The sequence below is a fragment of the Gymnoscopelus microlampas genome, assembly GCF_963454915.1.
Source record: "Gymnoscopelus microlampas genome assembly, chromosome: 18".
Taxonomy (NCBI): domain Eukaryota; kingdom Metazoa; phylum Chordata; class Actinopteri; order Myctophiformes; family Myctophidae; genus Gymnoscopelus; species Gymnoscopelus microlampas.
In genome coordinates, this window is record NC_139955.1 from 48,187,791 (window position 1) to 48,215,489 (window position 27,699).

Below are 27,699 nucleotides of genomic sequence, written 5' to 3' on the forward strand. Positions count from 1 at the left end.
AGGGCCAGTGTGAGTAAACTCAAGATACACTCAAGACTTCGGTACTCAAGAGTACAGAAGTCCTGACGTCACTCGTTCATCCCCTGGTTCATAAAGTAATGTCTCTATGGAGAATAACATTGTGTCATCATAGAATCGTCTCATAAGAATTGTGTTCCAAAAATACACAAACTGTCTCTGCAATATTGTCAAGGAGGAGATTCTGTATCGTTTATGATAGTCAGTCACTCATATTTGATACAGTCAAAATTCGGCTGAAGTAACATTATCGTTTTCTCACCGTTAGTTGATGCTTCATATCCATAAGAGTCAAACCGCCTGGATAATTTGTTTATTTTTGGAACACAGTTCTTATTTGATATGAAACACACGTCTATGGGAATTCAGAACGGGGGTGGAAACCTGCGAACCAGGTAGGATGCGTAAATGACATCAGACTTCGGTGCTCTATAGGCTCTATGAACAGAAGTCCTATTGGAAAGAAATTAGACCTCCATAACTCTGAGAGTGTACAAATGGAACCAAATGGACCCGTGAGGGTCCATTTGGTTCCATTTGTACACTCTCAGAGTTACACACAGGTAAGGAGTCCATTTGGAACCCCCTCAAGGAACCACGAGGGTCCCTGGACCACACTTTGAGACCCACTGGTGTAGCAGAGTGTTTCCAGTGAGTCAACACCCTGACTCTGTTTGACCAGAATGGAACAGAGCCTTCATTAGTATCATTGGTAACAACCTGTGAAGGAAGTAAGGAAGAGGCCCCCCAGTTTCTTTACAATATGGCCGCTGTGCATAGAGCCTGTTATATGAAGATAAGGTTTCCTGTGAGTGAGTCAGTGGTAGTGAAACGCACCCTGGTGAACTTGGAGCACATGTCCTCGGCCTCCTTCACCAGACAGGCCTTCAACATGTACTTTGCACACTTGGAGTTGATGAAGCGGTCAGCGGTGTCCAGAGCCTGGGCCTCGTCCATCCACCTGGCTGCTTCCTGGATGTTCCCTGCATGCTGGGGACAAAGCAACAAAGTACTGTACTTTAAGTAAAAGTATCTTGAGTATCTGTACTTTACTTGAGCATTCTTCCTTTATATGTATATACTCGGATACTACATTTCAAAAACACATATTTTACTTTCTCTCTCCTGATTTTATCCAATCAGGAGAGAGAACTCATACAGGATAAACAAGTGAAATTGGAGGTAATGAAACACAGAAATGAGCAGACACACAATTGGAAGTGGAACACTATAGAATTGAAGCAGATAATGAACAACAGCAGTGGTATCTACGTTTATACCGCATGTCTATGTGTGTTTCCTGTTCAAACCTGCTGCTGAGCCAATCAAAACAAACCCAGAACTACAGTTATACACAGAACCTTTTCAAACTACAGTTATACACAGAACTTTTTCAAACTACAGTTATACACAGAACCTTTTCAAACTACAGTTATACACAGAACCTTTTCAAACTACAGTTATAAACAGAACCTTTTCAAACTACAGTTATACACAGAAACATTTAGGAAAAGATTCAGGTTGGGGTTCGATTATGCATTTACAGGTTGGGTTTAGGGGCGGAGTTAGAGTTATGTCTGATTTATACTTGGTTATGTGTAGGTGTCGTGCAACACAAACAACACATCTATAAGCTTGTAGATATAGGGTTAAAAACTACGGGAACAAAAATGTACACAATGTCATTCATAAAATCGCTTTCCTCAAATGTTGACGACTTCATCAAAAGTATAGTATTACGTGTGTGTGTGTGTGTGTGTGTGTGTGTGTGTGTGTGTGTGTGTGTGTGTGTGTGTGTACCTTGTAGATCTTAGCCTTGATGAGGAACAGTTCTATAAGGGTAGGCGTGCTGTCGATGGCAGCGTTGATGTAGTCCAACGACAGAGTCTGCTGCCCCCGGTGGTCAAAATGCTGCGCCAAGAAATACTGCACCCATAGGAGGGTGGTGGGGGGCTCCACCTTACCGTCATCTACACACACACACACACACACACACACACACACATAGCGTTAGATATATTGCACCAAAAGGAGGTGCAATATTTACCCTACAATTTACAATGTATTCATTTATCAAACGCTCTTCATCCAGTGAGTTACAGTAAACAAGGTAAACACACATAGAATACAGACAGACAGTGTAGTGTCTGATTGATTGATTGATGTACTTTATTTAGTAAGACATGAGAACAACAGTACATGGAAGTACAAATTCACAATACAAGGTCTACTAAACTGGAAGACTCATAAAAGCACTGAGCTTGTTTAAGATGAGATCCCCATGCACACAAATCATGATGACATATAAGAGACAGACAGATATACACAACTACTATAGAATGTCATACAATCAGTTTACAGGTTACTGGTATGAAGAGTGAGAAATATGTACAAAAGGAGAAGGAGAGAGGGGGGGGGGGGTAGGGGGGTAGGTTAGGTTAGGACTTGGACAGGGGCCATTTCCCAATTGCAGCCTCCTGAAGGTGTATCTTTAGGGCTGTTTTGAAAGAGAGTAGGGTTTTACACTCCTTTACTCCTTTTGGTAGGGCGTTCCACATTTTTGATGAATAGCATGAGAACGAGTTACTTCCCTTTGTTGAGCCAAAAAAGGGTTGGACAAGGTTTGTGGAGCTGCCTCTGGTATTGTGATCGTGGACATCATTAACATTTTGGAAGTATTTTGACAAATACAGGGGGATCCCAATGTTGTGATATATCTTGAAGACCAGGCCCATAGCAAGTTGCTGTACTCTGTCCGCAACCCTAAGCCATCCAATCCTATCAAAATGATCAGGGGTTAGATGGATTTTGTAGTTGAGGCCAAGAAGTAGCCTTACAAGTTTGTTTTGGGATGTAAAACTATAGGAACTATAGGATCATAGAATACAGAGACAGTGTAGTGTCTCAGTAAACTATAGGATCATAGAATACAGAGAGACAGTGTAGTGTCTCAGTAAACTATAGGATCATAGAATACAGAGAGACAGTGTAGTGTCTCAGTAAACTAGGATCATAGGTAAACCAAGAACCTAGCATCAGGCTAAACAACATGTTTCAACAACATTGAAACTATAGGATACCAGGTCAACAAATAAACCTGGCATCTGTCTAAATAACACTCCATCTAAATTACATTAATAACCTTTGAATAAGACTGCAAGGTCGTCAAGACTATGTCAAGTGCTACAGGTTAAGATGGAGTCTGAAGAGGTGAGTCTTCTGATTACGGCAGAATATTGGGAGTGAATCTGCAGTTCTAACTGTAATGGGGAGTTCCACAGTTCCACAGTTTGGGAGTTAAACTGTGGAAAGTCACACCTGGTATGACCTTAATTGGAGTACAATTCATTTATTACAGTACATGTATAAACAGTACACAGACCGTGGGAGTATGTGTGTGTTTGACATTAAGGTAAAGTATTATTGAAAGGTAAAGAAATGTCACTCACCGTTTGGACTAAACATTCGACAGCTTTTTAAAGACGTTTCATATCCGACTACTAACTCCTCAATGATTGACACCTGTGTGAGGAGAGAACAAAACAAACTTCACTAAGTGGTAAACCTAGAATATAGTTATTATGCTTATATTTAACTTACAAAATAAAAACTATTAAAATGAACAATGTCAAATTAACTAGAAGTAAATAGAATTGCCAAATTATGTCAAATTATTTAGGTTTTTCCATCATTGTGATGTCATGTATTCGTACCGATATCATCTACTATAAATCAAGGCTTTCTTCATTAATACTGAAAACTCAAACTAAATAAAAACCAAACTACAACTAATCAATTCTCAAAACTGAAACTACCGATGCACTCGTAAATTATAACTAAAATCAAATTAAACACCGAACTGGAAAACTGAATTAAAACTATAGCTAATGAACATTTGAAAACTATAAGAAGTCTTCCTAACAGCACCAAGTCTTCCATACATTGTCTTTGTAATTGTAGAGGGACTTACTAAATTATTGTTATTACCTTGTCCTTATCATTGTAGAGGGACATATTAATATTATTATTATTATCACCTTGTCCTTATCATTGTAGAGGGACATATTAATATTATTATTATTATTACCTTGTCCTTATCATCGTAGAGGGACATATTAATATTATTATTATTATTACCTTGTCCTTATCATTGTAGAGGGACATATTAATATTAACATTATTATTACCTTGTCCTTATCATCGTAGAGGGACTTATTATTACCTTGTCCTTATCATTGTAGAGGGACTTATTATTATTAATATTATTATTATTATTATGACCATGTACCATGTCTACTTATCATTGTAGAGGGACATATTAATATTATTATTATGATTACCTTGTCCTTATCATTGTAGAGGGACATATTAATATTATTATTATTATTACCTTGTCCTTATCATTGTAGAGGGACATATTAATATTATTATTATTATTATTACCTTGTCCTTATCATTGTAGAGGGACTTCAGCGTGGTGAAGAGAGGAGGACATCCTTTACTCAGGTTCAACCTCAGATAGTGGTCCAAACATTCACCAAACTTCTCCCCTGGAAGAACAAGATATCACATCCTCACTTATGTAACTCAGGCAATGAAACAGTGCAGGGGTGAAAGGTTGGGAATTATTTGGGGGGAACTTTGGGCCAAAAATCAGCTACGTATAAGGTAAACCAGTATTCTTCACCTGTATACTTACTGTATACTTGTATAAGAGAACATGTTGTTTCCCTGTGTGTGTGTGTGTGTGTGTGTGTGTGTGTGTGTGTGTGTGTGTGTGTGTGTGTAGGTGCAATCTACTTGTGTCTACTTCTGGCAGCCTAGTCCATGTACATAGGTTGGTTGTAAGAGGCTTCCAACAACTTGGGATGCCAAAAAAAAGCAGCTAAACGGCTTGCAAAATTCTGTGGAATCTCTTCTACTATCGGTAGCCGCCAAATATGGCGAAGGCGCTGTTATTTGTACCCCTGAAGGGTGTGGGGGGGTATTTGTACCCCTGAAGGGTGTGGGGGGGTATTTGTACCCCTGAAGGGTGTGGGGGTATTTGTACCCCTGAAGGGTGTGGGGGTATTTGTACCCCTGAAGGGTGTGGGGGTATTTGTACCCCTGAAGGGTGTGTGGGTATTTGTACCCCTGAAGGGTGTGGGGGTATTTGTACCCCTGAAGGGTGTGGGGGTATTTGTACCCCTGAAGGGTGTGGGGGTATTTGTACCCCTGAAGGGTGTGTGGGTATTTGTACCCCTGAAGGGTGTGTGGGTATTTGTACCCCTGAAGGGTGTGTGGGTATTTGTACCCCTGAAGGGTGTGGGGGTATTTGTACCCCTGAAGGGTGTGTGGGTATTTGTACCCCTGAAGGGTGTGTGGGTATTTGTACCCCTGTAGGGTGTGTGGGTATTTGTACCCCTGAAGGGTGTGGGGGTATTTGTACCCCTGAAGGGTGTGTGGGTATTTGTACCCCTGAAGGGTGTGTGGGTATTTGTACCCCTGAAGGGTGTGGGGGTATTTGTACCCCTGAAGGGTGTGGGGGTATTTGTACCCCTGAAGGGTGTGGGGGTATTTGTACCCCTGAAGGGTGTGTGGGTATTTGTACCCCTGTAGGGTGTGGGGTATGTGTATCCCTGAAGGGTGTGGGGGTATTTGTACCCCTGTAGGGTGTGGGGTATGTGTATCCCTGAAGGGTGTGGGGGTATTTGTACATTATTTGCTGACTGTACATTTTTTACAGCACCTTGTAATATTTGTGTCCTTGTGTTGTATCTCTTATGTGGACATAAATAAATGATTAAATATGTGTGTGTGTGTGTGTGTGTGTGTGTGTGTGTGTGTGTGTGTACCTGTGAGGAAGTTGAGGGGAAGTCTTCTGGGAACCAGGCCTCTAGGGAACTTCACCCAGGCCTCCTCGTAGAGCTTGTGCCGCTCCTCCATGCTAGCTGTAACACACACACACACACACACACACACACACACACACACACACACACACACACACACACACACACACACACACACACACACACACACACACACACACACACACACACACACACACATTCAATTATGGAAATAATCGTAAGTTAAAGCCCTAATGACCCTTACAGCTATGAATAGTAATGTATGTACAGTAATACAGTATATATATGATATAGATTTACCAGGTTTCAGAGCTTTCTCCAGACCCTGGTAATACGACCAGTTCTCAGGGTTCCTCTCCTGCAGTCTCCTGTACACCTCTAGCGCCTCCTCTGGCCGCTCTAGGTTCAGCAGCAACTCTCCTGTAATACACACACACACACACACACACACACACACACACATAAGCACAAACATACACACACACACACACACACACACACACACACACACACACACACACACACACACACACACATAAGCACAAAACGTTACTAAATTATTTCAAAACAATCTACATACTGTCACAACGCCATGCTTTGTGAGCATGGATTAAAGCAAAATAAAATCTCACGACGGAAAGAATGTGTATGGCCAAGTCTTATGTGATTTGTGAAACAGTGTGAAAGGAGCCCTCCCCACACTAGCGCCGTTTCCTAAACAATTACAATATGTAAAATGAATCTTTTAATATTGTTCCTGCTGTTCTACATACTGCCAACCAGGTGAAGAAATCACAGATTGAGGCTTTAACCATTGCTTTTATGACATATCCGAGACCATTAAGGTTTTATGGAAAACGCTTCTAAACATTTTGCTAGTTTGACAACTTGAAATGCTCCAATCTTTGAAAATATTAACCGAAAATAGCCGATCTAGGCTTGTTAACCGAAAATAGCGATCTACAAGCTCTCAATGCGTCGCAGACGCATTGAGAGCTTGTAGATCGGCTATTTTCGCTGCGCAACATGCTTCCATGGAAGACATGCTGGCTTCTATGGAATCCAAAAGACTGAAATCAGTCGTGGCGACTGAGAACTTTAATTCATGTGTGAGCTTGCAGATACAGATTTGCTCTTTTTGAAAAATCTTCAAAATCTTCCCTTTTCTCCCCCGCTTATGACACGCCCCACAGTGTGACACCAGGGTTAAAGTGGTTAAATCACTTTTAAACCGATATACTTTAGTTGAGCGGTGCTGACTTTGTGCCGTTTCCCCCTCTAGACCTATAGTCTGCCCAGCCATACGGTGTGAATGCAGCATAGAGTCTGGAACTGGAGCTACAGCGCACAGAACGCTGTCATCTGTTTGTCATGTCCCTTCACCAAAATACACATTTTAAAATATCTTTAAAAAATACTTTTTTATAAAAAGCAGCAAGCTGGTAGTCAGTGTGTATGTCTTTATGCCTTGTATTGTTAACCCATTAAGACTTGGAACGCATCTGTGTCATTTTTTGATTTGAGCTAAAAAGCATTATTTTACACTTTGGCTATTCAAAAATAGCAGATCTACAAGCTCATAGCGCGGCACCGAGTGCCGCGCTATGAGCTTGTAGATCTGCTATTTTTGAAAAATCGTGAAAATGTGTGCAAATCTTTGAATATATATATTATTTTAAAGCAAACATTTTTAACATTTTTCCTTCTGGGGGAACACAATATTTTGAGATGGGGGTCGGCGACCAGATACATATCATTTTGGGGGTCCTTGACATGAAAAAGTTTGAGCACCACTGATATAGAAACATACATTTTTCAGAATTTTGTTGGGATTTAGAGGGCATTTGTAGAATCGGCCTCAGGTCTTAATGGGTTAATGTATAATACATAGGACCACAATGGAAACAAGTCCTCAGGACTTTTTTTGTGTTATCCTTTTAGCCTTATATGTGTGACTGTACCCGTGCCGTTTACATTTCTATCTGATAAAGTATTCAATCAATAGCATGGAATGTGTGCATCTCCTGCATCTTGGCCAGTGCATACTTGTCTCAATGTCTCCATGTATTTGTACTGGTTAAATAAAGGTCATATATAGATATGCTTAAACTCATTTAATTCACAGTAGGACACATGTTCACGACTGTAAAGATGAAACATAAGTGTGGAGGAAGAGGGACATCAGCAGTAGTTTCTTAGCATTAAAGAGCTTCTGTTGCACAGACACTGTGTGAGTCAACAGTCTGTTTAGAGAGGATACTACTACTAATCTCTTTGCAGATCTACAAGCTCACAATGCAGATTGTACATCTGCCATTTTCAAATAGCCAGTATAATATAATATAATTTATAGGGTTTTTGTGGTTAAAGGGATTTTTAAATTTTGCTGGGGACCCCCTGGAACCCCCTCAAGACCCCACTGGTTTAGAGTGGTTAAAATAAGACATGTAGTGTGTGTGTGTGTGTGTGTGTGTGTGTGTGTGTGTGTGTGTGTGTGTGTGTGTGTGTGTGTGTGTGTGTGTGTGTGTGTGTGTGTGAAAACAGCCCAGGTGCTCATCCAGGCTCTTGTCATCTCCCGCCTGGACTACTGCAACTCCCTCCTTGCTGGTGCTCCGGCATCAGCCATCAGACCTCTGGAGCTTGTTCAGAAAGCTGCGGCTCGTCTGGTGTTCAACCGCCCCAAGTTCTCCCACACAACTATCCTTCTCCGTTCTCTGCACTGGCTCCCCGTAGCAGCTCGCATTCAGTTTAAAACCCTGGTGCTAGCCTATAGGGCAGTGAAAGGAACAGCTCCTTCTTACCTCCGGGCTATGGTCGATGCTTACACCCCTGCCCGACCACTCCGGTCTGCCACCTCGGGGCGACTGACTCCCCCGCCACTCAACGGTCCTTCTGGTCGATCGACACGGTCACGACTTTTTTTCTGTTCTGGCCCCACAGTGGTGGAATGAACTTCCCACTGATGTCAGGACAGCAGAGTCACTGCCCATCTTTCGCCGCAGGCTGAAAACCCACCTCTTCAGGAAACACTATCCTTCCTCTTTGCCTGGCCTACTTGTTAACTAGTTGTACGAACTCTTGTTTTATTTTTGTATTGTTTTATTGGATCTTGTTTAGTCAATACAATTATTTGTTTTAGCTCGTGCTCATTTGATTTTGCCATTTTTGTCTCATCTGTTTAAGAAAGTAGGTAGCTGATATATTGCACTTTTACCTTAGCGCTAGGTATACTCTTGGTTGCTTGTTTTTGCAGGAAATGTACTTAAAACTTCTGGCGATTAGTAGTTTTCGTTCCCTACCTATGTTGAATACACTTATTGTAAGTCGCTTTGGATAAAAGCGTCTGCTAAATGACTGTAATGTAATGTAATGTAATGTGTGTGTGTGTGTGTGTGTGTGTGTGTGTGTGTGTGTGTGTGTGTGTGTGTGTGTGTGTGTGTGTGTGTGTGTGTGTGTGTGTGTGTGTGTGTGTGTGTGTGTGTGTGTGTGTGTGTGTGTGTGTGTGTGTGTGTGTGTGTGTGTGTGTGTGTGTGTGTGTGCGCGTGTGCGTGCGTGTTGACCTCTGACCTCGTGTCTCCTCCACCGCCATCTTGTCACAGATCTGTTTCTGGTAGGTGTTGAGGTGCTCTAGCGCCTCCTTGTGGAGACCTGCCTCCCTCAGCACCTGGTTCTGATACAGCAGCAGCTCACTGTACTCATAGTCCACCTTGTCTGGAGACGTCTGTATGTACATACACACATTATATATCACTGTACTCATAGTCCACCTTGTCTGGAGACGTCTGTATGTACACACACACATTATATATCACTGTACTCATAGTCCACCTTGTCTGGAGACATCTGTAAACATACAATATATATGTGTATATATACACACACACACACACACATAACTGGTGCGCATGCGCACTCAAAATAAATAATGCGCGGCATATCAGACGACGTGAGGCGCTTTTGCGTACCAACAGCTGGGACAGGAATTTCCGAGCTTTTTTGTTTTAGCAAAACTAAAAAATAAAAGCCTGGAGATCGAGGCTAGGAATTTACTTCCTGAAGCCACACTCACACAATCACGCTAAAGCACCCGTCGGCCCCATGTACAGCCATTAGGCGCAGGGGGAGGGGACGCATGCTGCACGTGATTGTGTGAGTGTTGCCTCGCATCTGACATACAGACACACTGCTGCACGCAGCCAGCAGCGGCTGTTAGAGGCACTCGTCACCGATGATGAACGCACCGTAATGGTGCAAAATATGCTGTGAACGTCCCAATCTGGCGGATAAAAGCAGCGCAGCACAGGGCACCAACCTTGGGGGGTTCACCAAACGGCGTGAGAAAAAACGGCGAAAACCGGCGGAATTTGGAACCAGAGCAGCCTTTTTTTCTCGCGCATACATATACTACATATTACACACTATACTATATTTTCTATATACACTAAGGTTGGACGATATGGCGAACATATTGGCAATCAGCGATTGGATGAGTCCAATCGTCGGTTGTTTTATGGGGCAATATTTGACATTTTATTTTGCAAATGTAATGGTCTGTCCTCCTCCAGAATTCAACTCTTAAATGTAAAGCACAATGTGAAGAATGTTAATCAATTTGGGCCATTCTAATTATTATCATTTTCCTTCTTGTTGCACTGATTTCCGACAACAAGTCTAACAAAACAGCTGTCCTGGACCGGTGTCCCCCGTAGGCTGCTCAAATGGAGCGGAGGAGAGCGGAACAAAGAGGGAATATAGCTTTCATAGCTAGTCGTCTCTTTATCAGCTTACTGTACGTTTGAGAGCAAAGATGTGTTTATGTTTTCAAAGACGAGCCGTAAAAACTCAAATGAAAGTAAACTCATTACAGTAGCTGGTTTCTATAATCCAAATCCTATTACAATCTTGACAAAGCAGGAACGCATGTAAAATAACAAGATCTACAAGCTCACAACACGTCGTGGACGCAGCGCATCGTGAGCTTATAGATCTGCTATTTTCGACACGCGGCCCGCTGTGCGGCGATGTATAGATTGAATTGAGGAGCGGAGCTGTGCCTCTCACATTATTTAATTTTCTACTGTGAATATATCGGCGGTGGACGACTTTTTGGGCCGACGGTGGACGATAGGAATATATTTTGGCATATCGCACAACCTCAATAGGCTAGCCTAGATGGAATCCAAAAGGCTCTATGGACAGCAGCCATATTGGGAATGAATTGGGCCCCTTCCTTCCTTCCTTCACAGGTGTCACCAATGATACTAATTAAGGCTCTGTTCCATTTAGTGTGGCATAGTGGTTGTCTTATTTTAAAAGGCCCCCATAACTCTGAGAGTGTACAAATGGAACCATTTGGCTCCATTTGTACACTCTCAGAGTTACACACCCACCATAAGGGGCCATTTGGGAACCAAAATGGAGTGTTTCTAGTGAGCCAACATGCACGTTATCAGCACCCTGACCAGAGTGGAACTTCATTAGCATCATTGGTAACACCTGTGAAGGAAGTAAGTCGAGGCCCAATGTCTTTCCAATATGACTGCTGTGCATATAGAGCCTATTGACAGAGATCCGCCGCCACAACCACAACTTTAACCGATGGCAGAGTTGGATGCGTAGAGAGAGACGTCCTCTCGTACCTGTTGCGTTTTGCGGAACTCTTCTACGATCTTGGCCGCCATCTCAAAGTCCTCCAGCAGGTGGTAGGCCACGGCGTAGCCGATCCACGAGGCGCGCTGCGCCGGACGCAGCTGTAACAGCTGGTACCTGGTCTCCTGGAGAGAGAGAGAAATAACACAAGTCATATTTAGGGCTGCAATCGATTTCACAGATTAGGAAAAAGTAGCGATACTAATGGCAGCATTTTAAGCAGTATCTACAACTTTTCCAATACTTGTATTGGAACCTCTCTAGGTCTCTCATATGTATCTACAGCAGGAACAGGTCTGTGTACAGCATTGGTTCTCAAAGTGGGGTACGGGGACCCCCAGGGGTACTTGAGGCGGTTCCAGGGGGTCCCCAGCTAAATGATGGATAGGAACCAAATGGACCTTTATGGTTCTGTAACTCTGAGAGTGTACAAATGGAACCAAATGGACCCGTTAGGGTCCATTTGGTTCCATTTGTACACTCTCAGAGTTAAATTAACATTGATTTTATAATATAAATTCGGGTCCCAGTCAGAGGTATAAATGCCATTAAATGGGGGTCCGTAGCCTAATGCATGTCAAACTGGGGGTCCTTGACATTAAAATGGTTGAGAATCACTGCTAGAGAGCCGTATAAACCTTCTCTTATGGGGGTCCCTGGCTTATCTTTTCAAATGGGGGTCCGCGGGCTAATAAGTGTCAATTTCGGGGTCCTTGACATGAAAAAGTTTGAGAACCACTGGTGTACAGCATATGTATATATGTATGTACTGTATGTATGAATGTATGTATTACCCGGTATCCCTCAAGGTCACTCATTTGGATCTGCAGCAGGGACAGGTCTGTTCAGTATGTATGTATGTATGTATGTATGTATGTATGTATGTATGTATGTATGTATGTACAGTATCAGAGGTCACGTTAGGCCGGTAATTGCCAGTTTTATTTATTTTTATGGCAAAGAGCGATCATCATGACTGATTAAAAAACCCACAGCAATGTATTATTATCACTGTCTGTAAATCAGACATTTCAAATCCTCTGCGGCTGCTCTCTCCCTCTCTGGCTCTTTTATTGCTTATCTTTATTCTGAATAACATGTTACTATGAAACTAATGATGCAACATGTTGTTGAGAAATCACTGTGCGCGCGCACACACACACATACACAGCCACGGACACAACCTGCACGATTAGAGCATAATATACTGTAGATAATTAATCCCCTTATGCAAAATGTAGCTGTTTTTCTTTTTATATATCGTACTCCTTTACATTAAATTTGTTCTCAGTCCCAAATATAATGATTTAACTGTTGTTACTGGCTACGTGTATGCACCTGCTTGACATTCATTCATAATGTCCGTTATTTTTATCAGATGTCCCATAAACTGTAATCATTCTGGACATGATGACCGGGAGTTTAACCCATTAAGACCTGGAACTGTGTCATTTTTAGATTTGAGCTAAAAAGCATCATTTTACCCTTTGGGCTATTCAAAAATAGCAGATATACAAGCTCATAGCGCGGCACCGAGTGCCGCGCTACGAGCTTGTAGATCTGCTATTTTTGAAAAATCGTGAAAATTTGTGCAAATCTTTGAATATATATATTTTCAAAGCGAACATTTTTAACTCAAATCGTTGCCTCTGGGGGGTCCCTGGAACAACATATTTTGATGGGGGTCCGCGGGCAAATACATATAATTTTGGGGGTCCTTGACATGAAAAAGATTGAGCACCACTGATATAGAAACATACGTTTTTCAGAAAACTGTTGAGATTTAGGAGACATGTAGAATCGGCTTCAGGTCTCAATGGCCTAGTGCAACCTCTGGGGGGGTGTGTGTGTGTGTGTGTGTGTGTGTGTGTGTGTGTGTGTGTGTGTGTGTGTGTGTGTGTGTGTGTGTGTGTGTGTGTGTGTGTGATTACCCGGTATCCCTCCAGGTCTCTCATCTGGACCTGCAGTAGACTCAGGTCTCTGAGGATCTGCAGGTTGTCTTTGTCCCACTTCAGAGCGTTACGGTAACACTTGATGGCCTCGTCGTACTTCTTATCGCTGCGCTGCAGGAGACCGTACACATGCCAGCCTGGAGGGGGCGCCGGTCAGGGAGCTAACGCTAATGACAGCGGGGTTCACACTGGATGCTACAACGCTACAGGAATTAATGTGTGTGTGCAGTAAATGCTAGGTGGTAAGCTGTGTGTGGTAGATGCTAGGTGGTAAGCTGTGTGTGGTAGATGCTAGGTGGTAAGCTGTGTGTAGTAGATGCTAGGTGGTAAGCTGTGTGTAGTAGATGCTAGGTGGTAAGGTAACTCTATGTGTTAAGCTGTGTGTAGTAGATGCTAGGTGGTAAGGTAACACTAGGTGGTAAGCTGTGTGTATGGTAGATGCTAGGTGGTAAGGTAACACTAGGTGGTAAGCTGTGTGTATGGTAGATGCTAGGTGGTAAGGTAACACTAGGTGGTAAGCTGTGTGTATGGTAGATGCTAGGTGGTAAGGTAACACTAGGTGGTAAGCTGTGTGTGGTAGATGCTAGGTGGTAAGGTAACACTAGGTGTTAAGCTGTGTGTAGTAGATGCTAGGTGGTAAGGTAACACTAGGTGTTAAGCTGTGTGTAGTAGATGCTAGGTGGTAAGGTAACACTAGGTGGTAAGCTGTGTGTAGTAGATGCTAGGTGGTAAGGTAACACTAGGTGTTAAGCTGTGTGTAGTAGATGCTAGGTGGTAAGGTAACACTAGGTGTTAAGCTGTGTGTAGTAGATGCTAGGTGGTAAGGTAACACTAGGTGTTAAGCTGTGTGTGGTAGATGCTAGGTGGTAAGGTAACACTAGGTGTTAAGCTGTGTGTAGTAGATGCTAGGTGGTAAGGTAACACTAGGTGTTAAGCTGTGTGTAGTAAATGCTAGGTGGTAAGGTAACACTAGGTGTTAAGCTGTGTGTAGTAGATGCTAGGTGGTAAGGTAACACTAGGTGTTAAGCTGTGTGTGGTAGATGCTAGGTGGTAAGGTAACACTAGGTGGTAAGCTGTGTGTGGTAGATGCTAGGTGGTAAGGTAACACTAGGTGGTGAAGGATACAGACGTGGCTCTTCAGGTCGTTCCTCAGGCCTCGTCTCACCAGCTCATAGGCCTCCTCCTTCTTCCCCAGACAGTTAAGGGTTAAACCCTTCATGGCCAGAGTCTCTGTCAGTCAGACAGACAGACAGACAGACAGACAGACAGACAGACAGACAGACAGAAGGAGAGACAGACAGACAGACAGACAGACAGAAGGAGAGACAGACAGACAGACAGACAGACAGACAGACAGAAGGAGAGACAGACAGACAGACAGACAGACAGACAGACAGACAGAGAGACAGACAGACAGACAGACAGAGAGACAGACAGACAGACAGACAGACAGACAGACAGACAGACAGACAGAAGGAGAGACAGACAGACAGACAGACAGACAGACAGAAGGAGAGACAGACAGACAGACAGACAGACAGACAGACAGAGAGACAGACAGACAGACAGACAGACAGACAGACAGACAGACAGACAGACAGACAGACAGAAGGAGAGAGGGATTGAGGGAGGAGAGAGATGAGGACGTTGGTGATTTAATTGCATAGTAAATGTTTCAGATGACATCATAAGGTTTTATCCTGACTGTTTATTTACAGTGGTCAAGTTTTATCTTGCTCTCAGACACTTTGTTGAACCTTTCTCTCTACTGTAAGCTACAGTAAGTGTATTGGTTGTATTTTAGACTTAGTGTACACTGCTGATCCAGAGTATGATTTTTGTTTTCATGTATAAGCATGTAAATGACAAATAAATGACCCTTGAACCCATGTGATCTCCCTGCTCTTCTATTGAGACATGTACATCCTGTGGTCTGGTGTGGACACCTACTGGCTGACAGGTGGTACTGCATGGAGGTTAACATTCTATTTCCAAATTGACACTTATTAGCCCGCGGACCCCCATTTGAAAAGATATGCCAAGGACCCCCATAAGAGAAGATTTGTACGGCTCTATAGCAGTGATTTTCAAGCATTTTAATTTCTTGGACCCCCAGTTTGACATGCATTAGGGCTACGCACCCCCACCTAATGGCATTTCTATCTCTTGGACCCCAATCTATATTGTAAAATCAATGTTAATTTAACTCTGAGAGTGTACAAATGGAACCAAATGGACCCGTTAGGGTCCATTTGGTTCCATTTGTACACTCTCAGAGTTACAGACCCATAAGGGTCCATTTGGTTCCTAACCACCATTTAGCTGGGGACCCCCTGGAAGCCCCTCAAGTACCCCTGGGGGTCCCCGGACCCCACTTTGAGAACCAACGCTCTACATCACTGCTTCTCAAACCTTTTAATGTCATTAATTGATTGATTGAATACTTTATTAGTCAGAAATGTAAACAGAACGAGACATTAAGGCTCAAAGGATAACACACAGAAAAGTCCTGGGGACTCGTTTCCATTGTGGGCCCCTGGACCCCACCATGACTCTCAGAGTTACAGACCTGTAAAGGTCCATTTGGAACCCACTCAAGGAAACCCTGAGGGTCCCTGGACCGCACTTTGAGAACCACTGCTCTAGATAAGAGCGTTTGGCTGCTAAAATGCCTAAATTGTGATCAGCCAAGGAATTGTAGCCTGTTGCACATCTATGAGCCTGGCAGCTGACTGCAAGACACACACACACACACACACACAGTGTGTAATGATGCTGGTCCACTGTTATTCACAGTTAGAAGCTACACACTAATTCCAACTCCAACTCAGCCTTCTGATGGTGCGTTACATTTTTATCTGGTATTCTATTCATAGTATCATTTACATTCATTTAATCCTGCGTACGTAATAACACTTGTGTTACGTCCTTTCACAGCTCTGTTATGTAAACTGAGGCAAGAGAAGTGTTGAAATTCCAACCAAAGAAAAGTCCTTTATCCCACAAACTCTACAGAGTGGTCCATTTATTTATCCCACATTCTTTAAAGAGTGGTCCTTCATTTATCCACATACTCTAAACCAGTGGTTTTCCACCAGTGGTCCGGGGACCACCAGTGGTCCTTGAAGGAGTACCAGGGGGTCCCCAGCGAAATGAGTTAACATAGCGTCACAGTCATTTTAACCACTTAGCTTTGGCTATTCAAAAATAGCAGATATACAAGCTTGTAGATCTGCTATTTTTGAAAAACCTTGAAAAAGTGTGCATATCTTTTAACATTTATATATATTTTTTACACAAACAATAACTGATATCTTTGCTTCTGGCGGTCCCTGGCACAAAACATTTTCAAATGGCGGTCCGCGGCCAAATGTATATCAATCTAGGGGTCCTTGGCATGAACAAGGTTGAAAACCACTGCTCTAAACTTTAAGAGTGGTCCTTTATTTATCCACATACTCTAAACTTTAAGAGTGGTCCTTTATTTATCCACATACTCTAAACTTTAAGAGTGGTCCTTTATGTATCCACATACTCTAAACTTTAAGAGTGGTCCTTTATTTATCCACATACTCTAAACTTTAAGAGTGGTCCTTTATTTATCCACATACTCTAAACTTTAAGAGTGGTCCTTTATTTATCCACATACTCTAAACTTTAAGAGTGGTATCTTTCACTGCTTCTAGCTGTATAGTATTAGTGAAGACAGATATTCTGTCCATGACAGAGTTCTAGAGGTGGAACTCACTTCCAGTTGGCGTTTATTCACTATTATTTCTCCCAAAGCCTCCTAACTAACCACACATTAAGTGCATTAGATTCAACACTGTGTTACATGTAATCACTTAAACCCCATGTGCTATAAGCTCTCACTGCGTAGTGATGGGAACAATGCATTGTGAGCTTGTATAGAGGGGGGGCAAACAATTTTGTTAACAAAATTACAGGCAAACCATTTTAGGAAATGGTTTGCCTGTAATGACATGCCCAAAATACACACGCCAAGAGTTCATATTACTAATATATATTGGTAATATACTGGTGAATATTTCACATGTTGTGATGTTATTGTGTAATAAACAGTTTCTGAGAAAATAAAATACTACATGTATTCCCACACAAAAGAGTATGTCTGGCTCGATGTTAAACAATACATACAATACTTTTCTCCCACCCATGTACACAAAGGTAAAAGGAGGAATGCAGGCCGGCAGCTCTTACCTCCGTGTTCTGCAAACTTTGGGTTGGAGAGGATCTGTTTGCAGAACTTGAGTCCATTTCTGTATTGCTTGTGTTCGTAACATCTCTGCAAACACAATGACAAGACATGAATTCAATACATTTCTCTTACGTTTTCTGAAAAAAATCAGATTTTAATTAAAATAATTCAAAAATAAATATGTTACGTTGTTAAAAAAAAAGGTAAAAAAAAAAAGGTTATAAAAAGGGGCTCACGACATCGATACGATATCGATATATGGCACTTTTTTATTATGAAAATATATGGGGGGGGGGGGGAAGCAAATTTCTGTTTTGCATTATTCCAACATGCAAACTTGTAGCTTTTCAGCTACAATAGCAGTTTTGAATCCAAATAGGGCAATAGTGTGACACCTGACCCGAAAAAACAACAACATGTTGTCACCCTTTTCACCTCGGGCCTGTTTGCATGCCTGATTATTATTATTGTTTAAAAAAAAATGTTTTTTTCAAAACGATATTTTTCCCCCCAAAAAAATACATATCGTCACGAAAACGTATCGCGATATATCGCGGGACGATATATCGGCACACCCCTAGTTCCCGGATTGAAAGGTATACAGTAACAACGTATTGGTGTTCCAGGTCTAAATGGGTTCAATACATTTCTGCATTGCTTGTGTTCGTAACATACCTGCAACCACAATGACAGATATTTTACCAAAAAAAAGTGTGGAAGTGTGGAGCCTGTTGAAAATCCAGACACCTGAGGCCAAAGCCAGTGATGCACTCAACCTGAGCTCAACTGCATGTACATTTACTGTTACTCTGCATGTACATTTACAATTACTCTGCATGTACATTTCCTGTTACTCTACTACGGTTTGAATGCAGATACTGTGGTCCAGTGAGTTTGAACATTGTTAACCCGGTGAGTCCCATTGAGAATATAAGCTCTCTTGTTTTGATGGAGTCCTGGCCAAGATAGCAGCAATCAAGATGCTGTAAACAACATAAACATTACAAACGCACGTATAGCAAACTAAACATACAGCAGAAAAACTCACAGAATGATATGCCTACACGATGGACAAGGAAACTGAATCTAGCCCAGGATACAGTTACACATTCCAATATAGTCTGCCTGACACCAAACCCTTCACTACGAGCCCTAATAGGGATCAGCTCATCTGTCTGCAAGTGGTTCCAGGCTTCAGGGACAGCAGAGTTCAGTAGGAACCTTAACCCATTGAGACCGGGAACGCATCTGTGTGTCATTTTTTAGATTTCTTTGAGCTATTGAGACCGGGAAGGCATCTGTGTGTCATTTTTTAGATTTCTTTGGGCTATTCAAAAATAGCAGATCTACAAGCTCATAGCCCGGCACCGAGTGCCGCGCTATGATCTTGTAGATCTGCTATTTTTGAAAAATCGTGAAAATGTGTGCAAATCTTTCAATATATATATTTTTTAAAGCGAACATTTTAACTCAAATCTTTTCTTTTGGGGATTTCTACAAATATCTATTAAATCCTAAAAAGATAACGTATGTTGCTATAGTGTCAGTGGTTCTCAAACTTTTTCATGTAAAGGACCCCCAAAATTATATGTATTTGGCCACGGACCCCTATCTCAAAATATGTTGTTCCAGGGACCCCCCCAGAAGCAAAGATTTGAGTTACAAACGTTCGCTTTAAAAATATGTATGTTCAAAGATTTGCACACATTTTCACGATTTTTCAAAATTAGCAGCTCTACAAGCTCATAGGGCGGCACTCGGTGCCGCCCTATGAGCTTGTAGATCTGCTATTATTGAATAGCCAAAGACATCTTAAAATGACACACAGATGCGTTCCAGGTCTAAACGGGTTAAAGCTGAACTTAAAGCCCAGCGTCTCGATTCTGATGAAAACTCTGGCAGAAAATAGACTATCTACAAGTGCTCAAAGCTGTGAGCTTGTGGCTCACAGTCATAGCGGCTACTATTTTTTGGCCATTTTGAAAAAGATTATATTAACAAGTTGTGGGAAAAAAGTTTAATCTGCAACACAATGTTATACAATATGTATTGGGGGTCCCTGCTTCATCCCTCTCTCAGATAAGGGGTGCATCCCCTGACAAACGTTGAAGAGGCCTTATCTAATAGAACAGTGGTTCTTATCTATAGAAGAACAGTGGTTCTTATCTATAGAAGAACAGTGGTTCTTATCTATAGAAGAACAGTGGTTCTTATCTATAGAAGAACAGTGGTTCTTATCTATAGAAGAACAGTGGTTCTTGTCAGTTTGACCAGCAGCTTGCTGGAGGAATTTTTAGAGCAAAATGTGGGCGTGGTGTTCATGCACGTACGTGCAAGGTATAGAACGGAGGCCCCTGGGGGCCACAGACCTGTCAACTGTTTAAACACTGAACACATGTCCATCACAGACCTGTCAACTCTGTCTAAACACATGTCCATCACAGACCTGTCAACTCTGTTTAAACACTGAACACATGTCCATCACAGACCTGTCAACTCTGTTTAAACACTGAACACATGTCCATCACAGACCTGTCAACTCTGTCACACTGAACACATGTCCATCACAGACCTGTCAACTCTGTTTAAACACTGAACACATGTCCATCACAGACCTGTCAACTCTGTTTAAACACATGTCCATCACAGACCTGTCAACTCTGTCTAAACACTGAACACATGTCCATCACAGACCTGTTAACTCTGTCTAAACACTGAACACATGTCCATCACAGACCTGTCAACTCTGTTTAAACACTGAACACATGTCCATCACAGACCTGTCAACTCTGTCTAAACAATGAACACATGTCCATCACAGACCTGTCAACTCTGTTTAAACACTGAACACATGTCCATCACAGACCTGTCAACTCTGTCTAAACAATGAACACATGTCCATCACAGACCTGTCAACTCTGTCTAAACACTGAACACATGTCCATCACAGACCTGTCAACTCTGTTTAAACACATCATCATGTCAGAGTTGACATGAGTTGTGTGTTGATTGAATGAAGCTTTACAACAACAACATCCATGGAGACACAATGACTCCATGGATGCTCCAGTGTTATGGTTTGGTTTTGTTGTAGCCACCGGTTCACAGTAACAAAAAAAAAGTAACGACACGAGTAACGTTACACTACTTTTTTTATATAACCATCCCGTTACTTTAACAGACATTTAAACACTTCACTGTAAAAGTGAAACTGCTCGGCAGTTAAACGGGGCTCAACTTTAAAAACAGGCGTGTTAGCGAACAGGCTAACGGCGTCACGTTGAAATCGGCGACCTATCGAAATAGGTTGCCCCGCCGTCCAACACGCAGCCCCAACCGGGAGGGCGTCACACAGTTCGATAGGCTAACCAATGTCGGTGTGGCTAGCGAGCTAGCTAAAGCTACGCTAAGCAAAAGAAATGACTGTTGATGTAGCATTAGCCGCCGGGCTAGCGGCTTTAGTCGTACCAGAATCCTCTTGAACAGAGCGTTCTCTTTGGGCGGCAGAGTGACCGACGGCATGGTGAGCAGGCTGGGCGCTCTGCGGGGCTGGGCCTCCTCTCCTCCGGGCTGTGTGTGTGCGGTGTGTCGGTGTCTCTCCGCTCCTCCGGGGCTCCGCTCCTCCTCTCTCACGTGGTGAGAAGAACCAGGGCCTCAGTGCTCTCTCTGGGCTGACACACACACACACACGCACACACATACACACACACGCACACACACAGCAAAATGGCCGCGGCCTGCAGGCTGCTTCTCCTCCGGGTCAAACTGTCAAAGTGTCAGAGCAGCACCGGGGTACAGCGTCCATTCGCCTCCAATGCCGGTCTGCATCCGTATCCGGTCTGACTGGAGCGGATACCGAAACGGTACTTGTGCGCTGGCATGTATGGCCCCCAGTTCCAATAGGCTCTAGTGCACCATGCACAGCAGCCACATTGGAAAAACGTTGGGCCCCTTCCTTCACAGGTGTTAACAATGATACTAATGAAGGCTCCGTTCCATTTAGTGTAGCATAACTCTGAGAGTGTACAAATGGAACCAAATGGACCCGTAAGGGTCCATTTGGTTACACACATTTAGTTACACACCCGTAGCCGTAAGGGGCCATTTGGAAGCCCCTCAAGGAGAGAGTGTTTCCAGTGAGCCAACACCCTGACTCTTTTTGACCAGAATGGAACAGAGCCTTCATTAGTATCATTGGTAACACCTGTGAAGGAAGTAAGGAAGAGGCCCAGTTTTGATTGAATACTTTATTAGCGGTTTGAAGAAAAAAAAATCACAGTAAAGTACAGTTCAATACAAGGTCAGATAAGAGGATTTTAAAACCCAAGAAAGAAAGCACTATGGCTTGTTTCCATTGAGTCCTTTGTACTCAATTCATCAAAACATTTAATGACAGACAAATATACAATAGGCTACTATGCAAAACATCATATAAATAGATTGGAAATCAAATGAAAAATATGTACAGTAAACAGTTCGGGCCTGTAGTGTAAGTGCTCTTTTGGAGTGGTTTTGAGAAGCATTGTTTCAATATTATTATTAAACAAAAAAGGTAGACGATACTCCACGAGCATGACAACACATAGGGCACAACACCACATATAGACACAAAAACAAAAGGAAGACAAATCATTTTCACACCAACTACAGTTTAATATAATCATCACAATATTGCTGCCATTTGTATCCATCCCCTCCCTCCCAATCAGTTTGCCATCTAACTGGCATCCTCCGTCCCTTCAATACACACCACATTTGACCACTCATCCCCTATATATAATAATAATAATAATAATAATAATAATAACTAGAAAATGTGCTCCTCGGAGCACAAGTCTCCGCCAGCAGACCCACATTGGTGAGGATTTTTGGTAAGGAATTTATTTTTGGGAATTTAAGATTGGAACTTTTTCTGCTAATATCTCCTGACTAAATGTTAGCTTGGCTGATGGCACTGATGTCACTTCGAAACATGCAATGCAATGTTTCGAAGTGATTCACCTATTTATAGGTATGTATTTCGTCATGCGTCTCGCTAGCCAATCAAAGCACACCCTTTCACACACACGGACGGACAAAGCTGGACGGACACACACACGGACGGACAAAGTGAGAACATACTCTCCACCATGCCTTCGGCCTGGCGGAGACAATAAAAAGGTCATACTATCCATCAGGGTCCTTTAAACAGGCTAAGTTCAAGCTTCTCCATTGGCCGTTCGCCACTGAATGTTGTTAAATAGAATAGATAGTATGTATGGAGCTTAAAGGAGCATTATACACATTTTCAATCTTATCTTCGTATAATTGGTCCTCACTAATGCTTATATAAGATGACACCATTTCTGTCTACTCACTCTGTCTAACCTCGTTCCCAGCCTTTACTCATCTGCGAAGAGAAAAGCCTAATGCAGAGAGTGTCTATAGGGGCGGGACGTCCGTTGTACGTATTTCCTTTTTTGACCAATCACAACACTCGTTTCATTTTAACAGATTTGTATAGTGTCAACGTCATTTCCTTGGGCGGTACTTCCGCCAAATTCCGGTACTTCCATTTAGACACTCAACCGGCTAGGTCTTGCCCAGCGTGCCCTGTGTCTCATTGGTGCGCTGTGTTTCCACAAACAGAATGTCCAAGTCATCATCATCTCTAATGCACGACAACGCATCCTCTCCCTTCCATCTCTTTTCTGGGGTTCATTTGTGACTCCTTTATGTTACGAGAATGTAATTGTTACATCAACTTCTCAAAAACCTAAACAAATCGCCATGGCAATGCTCTCCCACAGCTCTGCACAGCTGGTGACGTCACCCTACGCCACAGATTATATTTATATAAGAGCTCACTTAAACATCTATGAATATATGAATACTGAAGATGTATGAAGGCATGAACGATGACGAGAGCTCAGCCACAAGCTCTCACGGCAGCGAGCAGGATGTTAAGACCCTGGACAAACTCCACCGGGATTACAGGACCCTGAAAAGAGAGCGGCGACGGCGGCAGCTGTACAACACCCACTGCCAGGAGGTCATACGCAAACAACGTCACGAGATAGACAAGCTGCAGAAGCGGCAGCACGACATCCAGCAAAGTCTTGTAGCATCGGAGAATGTTCAGGACTCGGAGCACACCCGGCGCCTCTGCCTCCTCCTGGAGATGGACGAGATCGACGAGGCTTACGACCGAGAGAAGCAGTGTCAGGCGGAGCTGGACAAGGAGATCTCCAGCCTGCTGAGGATCCTGAAGAAGAAAGCCCACACGAGTGACAAACAGAAGTCTCAGGCGGGGGTGACCCAGAGGGGCATCCGCACCCTGGACTACAGGCTGGAAGTGGTTCTGTCCTACTTCGGCGACCAGATGTCCAAGAACAGCCACCTGAGAGACGAGCTGGACATCCTACGCAAGGAGCGCCTCCACTTCCAGGAGTTCTACCACCGGCTGGACAAGGAGCTGCGGGAGGTGCGCAAGGAGGTGATGGACATGATCGGCCTGACCAATGCCATGTACGACGCCCGGGTGGAGGCCCAGCGGAAGATGAGCGGGCTGAGGGAGAAGGTTGTCCGGGACCTGGCCCGCCACGGCGCCGAGGTAAAGGAGCAGGCCCAGGTTCTGGCGCTCCAGCAGCGCCTCAGGGTGTTCACCACCACCAAGTGCAACGAGCGGATCAGCCCCGACGCCGAGGAGCAGAAGTGGTTGGACGGCGGCGGTGAGGCGGCGGAGAGCCTGGAGGAGGTGTTCATGAGGATCAAGGCGGTGACGGGAGAGTACAACATGGGCCTGGACATGGTGGTCACCAGGTTCATCCAAGGGGAGGAGCTCAACGCGGCGCTCACCAGAATGATAGCGACACAAGTGGCCAAGATAGAGAGGATGAGGGAGCACATCCGGCAGGTGCAGGAGGAGATGAGGCAGATCAGAGCCGATGACATGGAGCAGGAGCGCCGGCATCTGGCCATGATGAGAGACACGGAGGACAACCAGAAACAGTTGGACGTGAAGATCCAAGAGACGATGCTTCTGCTGAACAACACCAACTGCATCATGGAGCAGATCGGGGAGCTGGTGGACGGCCTCCTGAACAACATCGCCCAGCCCGAGCGCAAGGCCATCGAGGACAAGCTGAAATCGGTGGGGATCACGGAGGACAACATCTTGACCTTCCTGGAGCTGGTTGAGCAGAAGACCAGCGACCTGCTCCTCTGGCAAGCCACCTTCAAACCCAAAGACCACGTCAAAGACACCGAAGATGAGGGCGAGTATACGGACGTTGACAACTGGAAAGACGGATGCTGAGATCTTGACGTTTTCTTTTTTACGCCGACTGACGCGGCTCAAAGCATCAGTTCTTCGAGATGCTTTGAGATGACACAGAATCTCTAAAGTGTTCGCGGCCCACCCATCTGACCCACTTAATGATCATGAATGAATTGTTTGTGCGACGGAACTTACATAGTGTACTTCCTATGCATTGCAATTTTTCAAGGTTTTATAGAGACATACATTTAAATCTTTTCTTTACGTTTTCTTTTCATATTAATGATATATCATCATTGAACTCGTAGTGTGATTTAAACACTACCAGATGTTTTTAGTTTTTAGCTGTCAGCCCTCTCTGTGAGTAACGCCACGCTGATCAGCAGATTTGTTGGTGCCTAGTAAGAATTAATGAATTAATGAATCAATCAATTGAAGGTAATTGGTTCTCAGCCTAGGGTCCAGGGACCAATAGTGGTCCAAAATGGATGCTTACGAGTCTGTAACTCAGCCTGGTAAACCATCCCAGTCGTGTGAATTCACATTATGTGAATTCACGCGACCGGGAGGGTTTACCAGGCTATAACTCGTGTACAAACGGAATCCTTAGGGATCATGGGTCCATTTGGTTCCATTTGTACACTCTCAGAGTTACAGACCCGTAAAGGTCCATTTGGACCGCTGGTGGTCCCCGGACCCTGAGAACCAGTAGTTTAGGTAAAAAACATGATTCCGTTTTTCCCCTCAACCCAGAAGCTTTTTATTATTATTATTGTCAGAGGCTCGTTTCCCCTTCGTTCAGGACAGGTGTGGAGGTCATTGTGGCCCACAATCTGTTCTCTGTTTACAGCTATATCACCTGCTGTGTTGCCACTGCATCTTTCTGCAGTAGCATTTAACATCGTTTCTGTACCCCCGGTACATTTTAGGCATGTTGCATTTAAACGTTTAGGTTAATTGTTAAGGTTAAGGTTAGGTCTAGGTTTAGGCTTAGTTTTTTTGTGAGGTTAAGGTTAGGTTTAGGTTTAGGTTTAGGCATAGTTTTTGTGAGATTATCAGGCATACTTTTGTGTGAGGTTAAGGATAGGATTAGGGTTAAGTGTAGGGTTAGGGTTAAATGTCTCATAGGGTGTTCAACTAACTGAGATCTGGTGACTGAACGTCATAGAATATGATTCACATCATCTTCATTCTCATCAAACCATCAGGTCCATCGTGTCCTGTGGTTGGAGGGGGCGTGGTCATCCTGGAAGAGACCACTCCCATCAGGATAGAACTGTTTCATCATCATAAGATAAAGGTGATCAACTCTGTACTCAATACTTTGTATTGATTTGCAGTGACCCTTCCCTCTAAGGCAATAGTTCTCAAAGTGGGGTCTGGGGAACCCCCCAGGGCCCAGACCCCATCTTGTAGTCAATAAAATGTATATTTGTATTACTTCAAACAAAACGCTGACGAAGGCCAATAGGTGGAACCAGTGATTTATTTGATACAAAACAACTGTACATTAATTTACAGGATCACACACAACATAAAAACAAATATAAAACAAATACAACATGAGTCCATAAATCAATATAAAATGCATGAATCTGTATTTCAAACATAACTACTGTGTGACCTGGAGTTCACAATGAATCAGCAGGTAGAGATATTAAGTTAATATTTATATTTAAAGGCCAACTAGGTCACTTTTAAGATCTGTGTGTGTACGCACACACTCCCCCCCCCCCTCCCCCTCCCCTCTCTGACAGTTATCAAAGTGATGCCTGTCTCTGATGCATTAATTGATTGGAGAGAGCAGAACGAGTTTGACACTTTTATGGCCTAATCAATCAACTCAGTGCACACCCCTTTGAAGTTCAAAGAGAGTAGATTTGTTCAATGTTATGAAAAAATATTCCTGTTTCCCTAAAATGATAACAGAAATAACAACCAGAGAGGAAAAAGGAATAAATATTACTGTTCTTACAATGATCATGAATGATGAATGAATAAATAAGAAGATGAATGAATCAGTGTTACATGTTTGATTTAAATTGTAAAGAAATAAGAATTAAAATGTGTGTGAGCTTCTCTATGGCGTGATCCAGGATGTGTGTTCACTTCAGCAGACAAGTCATGATCTTATAGACCCCTTAACAGACGACGTCACACTGGTTGCAAGCGTCATACTGGTTGCAAATGAAACCCATTCTGTCAGGTCTCGCTAGGACGGCCTCACTAGCCAACACACAAGAGGGGGTTGGGGTGCACTCCCCGAAACAGGTTGAGAATTGATTGCATGAAACAATCACCTGTGCATCCAGTCTCAATGTTGGTAAACAAATAATTGGTCTATAGACTGCCTAGTCGTGAATAGACCATATTCACACGGCGGCCATATTGGAATTTAACATTGAAAGTGCCGCCACCCGGGGTGGCTACTTTCATTGACTTCATAGAAACATGGCCGGCGTGTGAATATGGTCTATGGTACACTGGAAACAAATATTGTCTCAAAATATGAGTGTTAATTGGTTAATATTAATGGACCACAATGGAAACAAGCCTCTGGCTTTTAGTGTCATCCATTAGTTTTTTAACTCGCTGCCTGTACCTCAATAGTATTCACTCAATCAAAAAAAGTGCACAATACCTTGTCCGAATTAACTGTGTGTGTGTGTGTGTGTGTGTGTGTGTGTGTGTGTGTGTGTGTGTGTGTGTGTGTGTGTGTGTGTGTGTGTGTGTGTGTGTGTGTGTGTGTGT

The 27,699-nt window shown here is 43.2% G+C and overlaps 2 protein-coding genes across 2 annotated transcripts in view; one reads left to right on the plus strand and one right to left on the minus strand.

Moving 5' to 3' along the window:
• naa15a (N-alpha-acetyltransferase 15, NatA auxiliary subunit a) overlaps positions 1-21,452 on the minus strand; it is a 32,409-nt gene extending 10,957 nt beyond the window's left edge. The window contains exons 1-12 of the mRNA XM_084085557.1: positions 21,159-21,452; positions 17,693-17,777; positions 14,597-14,701; positions 13,451-13,608; positions 11,510-11,644; positions 9,438-9,591; positions 6,171-6,290; positions 5,853-5,948; positions 4,462-4,568; positions 3,468-3,540; positions 1,819-1,988; positions 856-1,008 (exon numbers count right to left, since the gene is read on the minus strand). Coding sequence (XP_083941683.1) covers positions 856-1,008; positions 1,819-1,988; positions 3,468-3,540; positions 4,462-4,568; positions 5,853-5,948; positions 6,171-6,290; positions 9,438-9,591; positions 11,510-11,644; positions 13,451-13,608; positions 14,597-14,701; positions 17,693-17,777; positions 21,159-21,212 — 1,410 coding nt within the window. The 5' untranslated portion in view covers positions 21,213-21,452. The remainder of the gene's footprint in view (positions 1-855; positions 1,009-1,818; positions 1,989-3,467; positions 3,541-4,461; positions 4,569-5,852; positions 5,949-6,170; positions 6,291-9,437; positions 9,592-11,509; positions 11,645-13,450; positions 13,609-14,596; positions 14,702-17,692; positions 17,778-21,158) is intronic.
• A 2,116-nt stretch (positions 21,453-23,568) lies between these two features.
• On the plus strand, positions 23,569-24,987 carry LOC311034130 (coiled-coil domain-containing protein 63-like; the record flags this gene model as incomplete). The annotated part of the gene is made up of 1 exon (XM_084041877.1): positions 23,569-24,987. One exon carries the CDS (start codon positions 23,569-23,571, stop codon positions 24,985-24,987), a length of 1,419 nt encoding a protein of 472 aa, XP_083898003.1.
• Between the last annotated feature and the right edge of the window lie 2,712 nt (positions 24,988-27,699).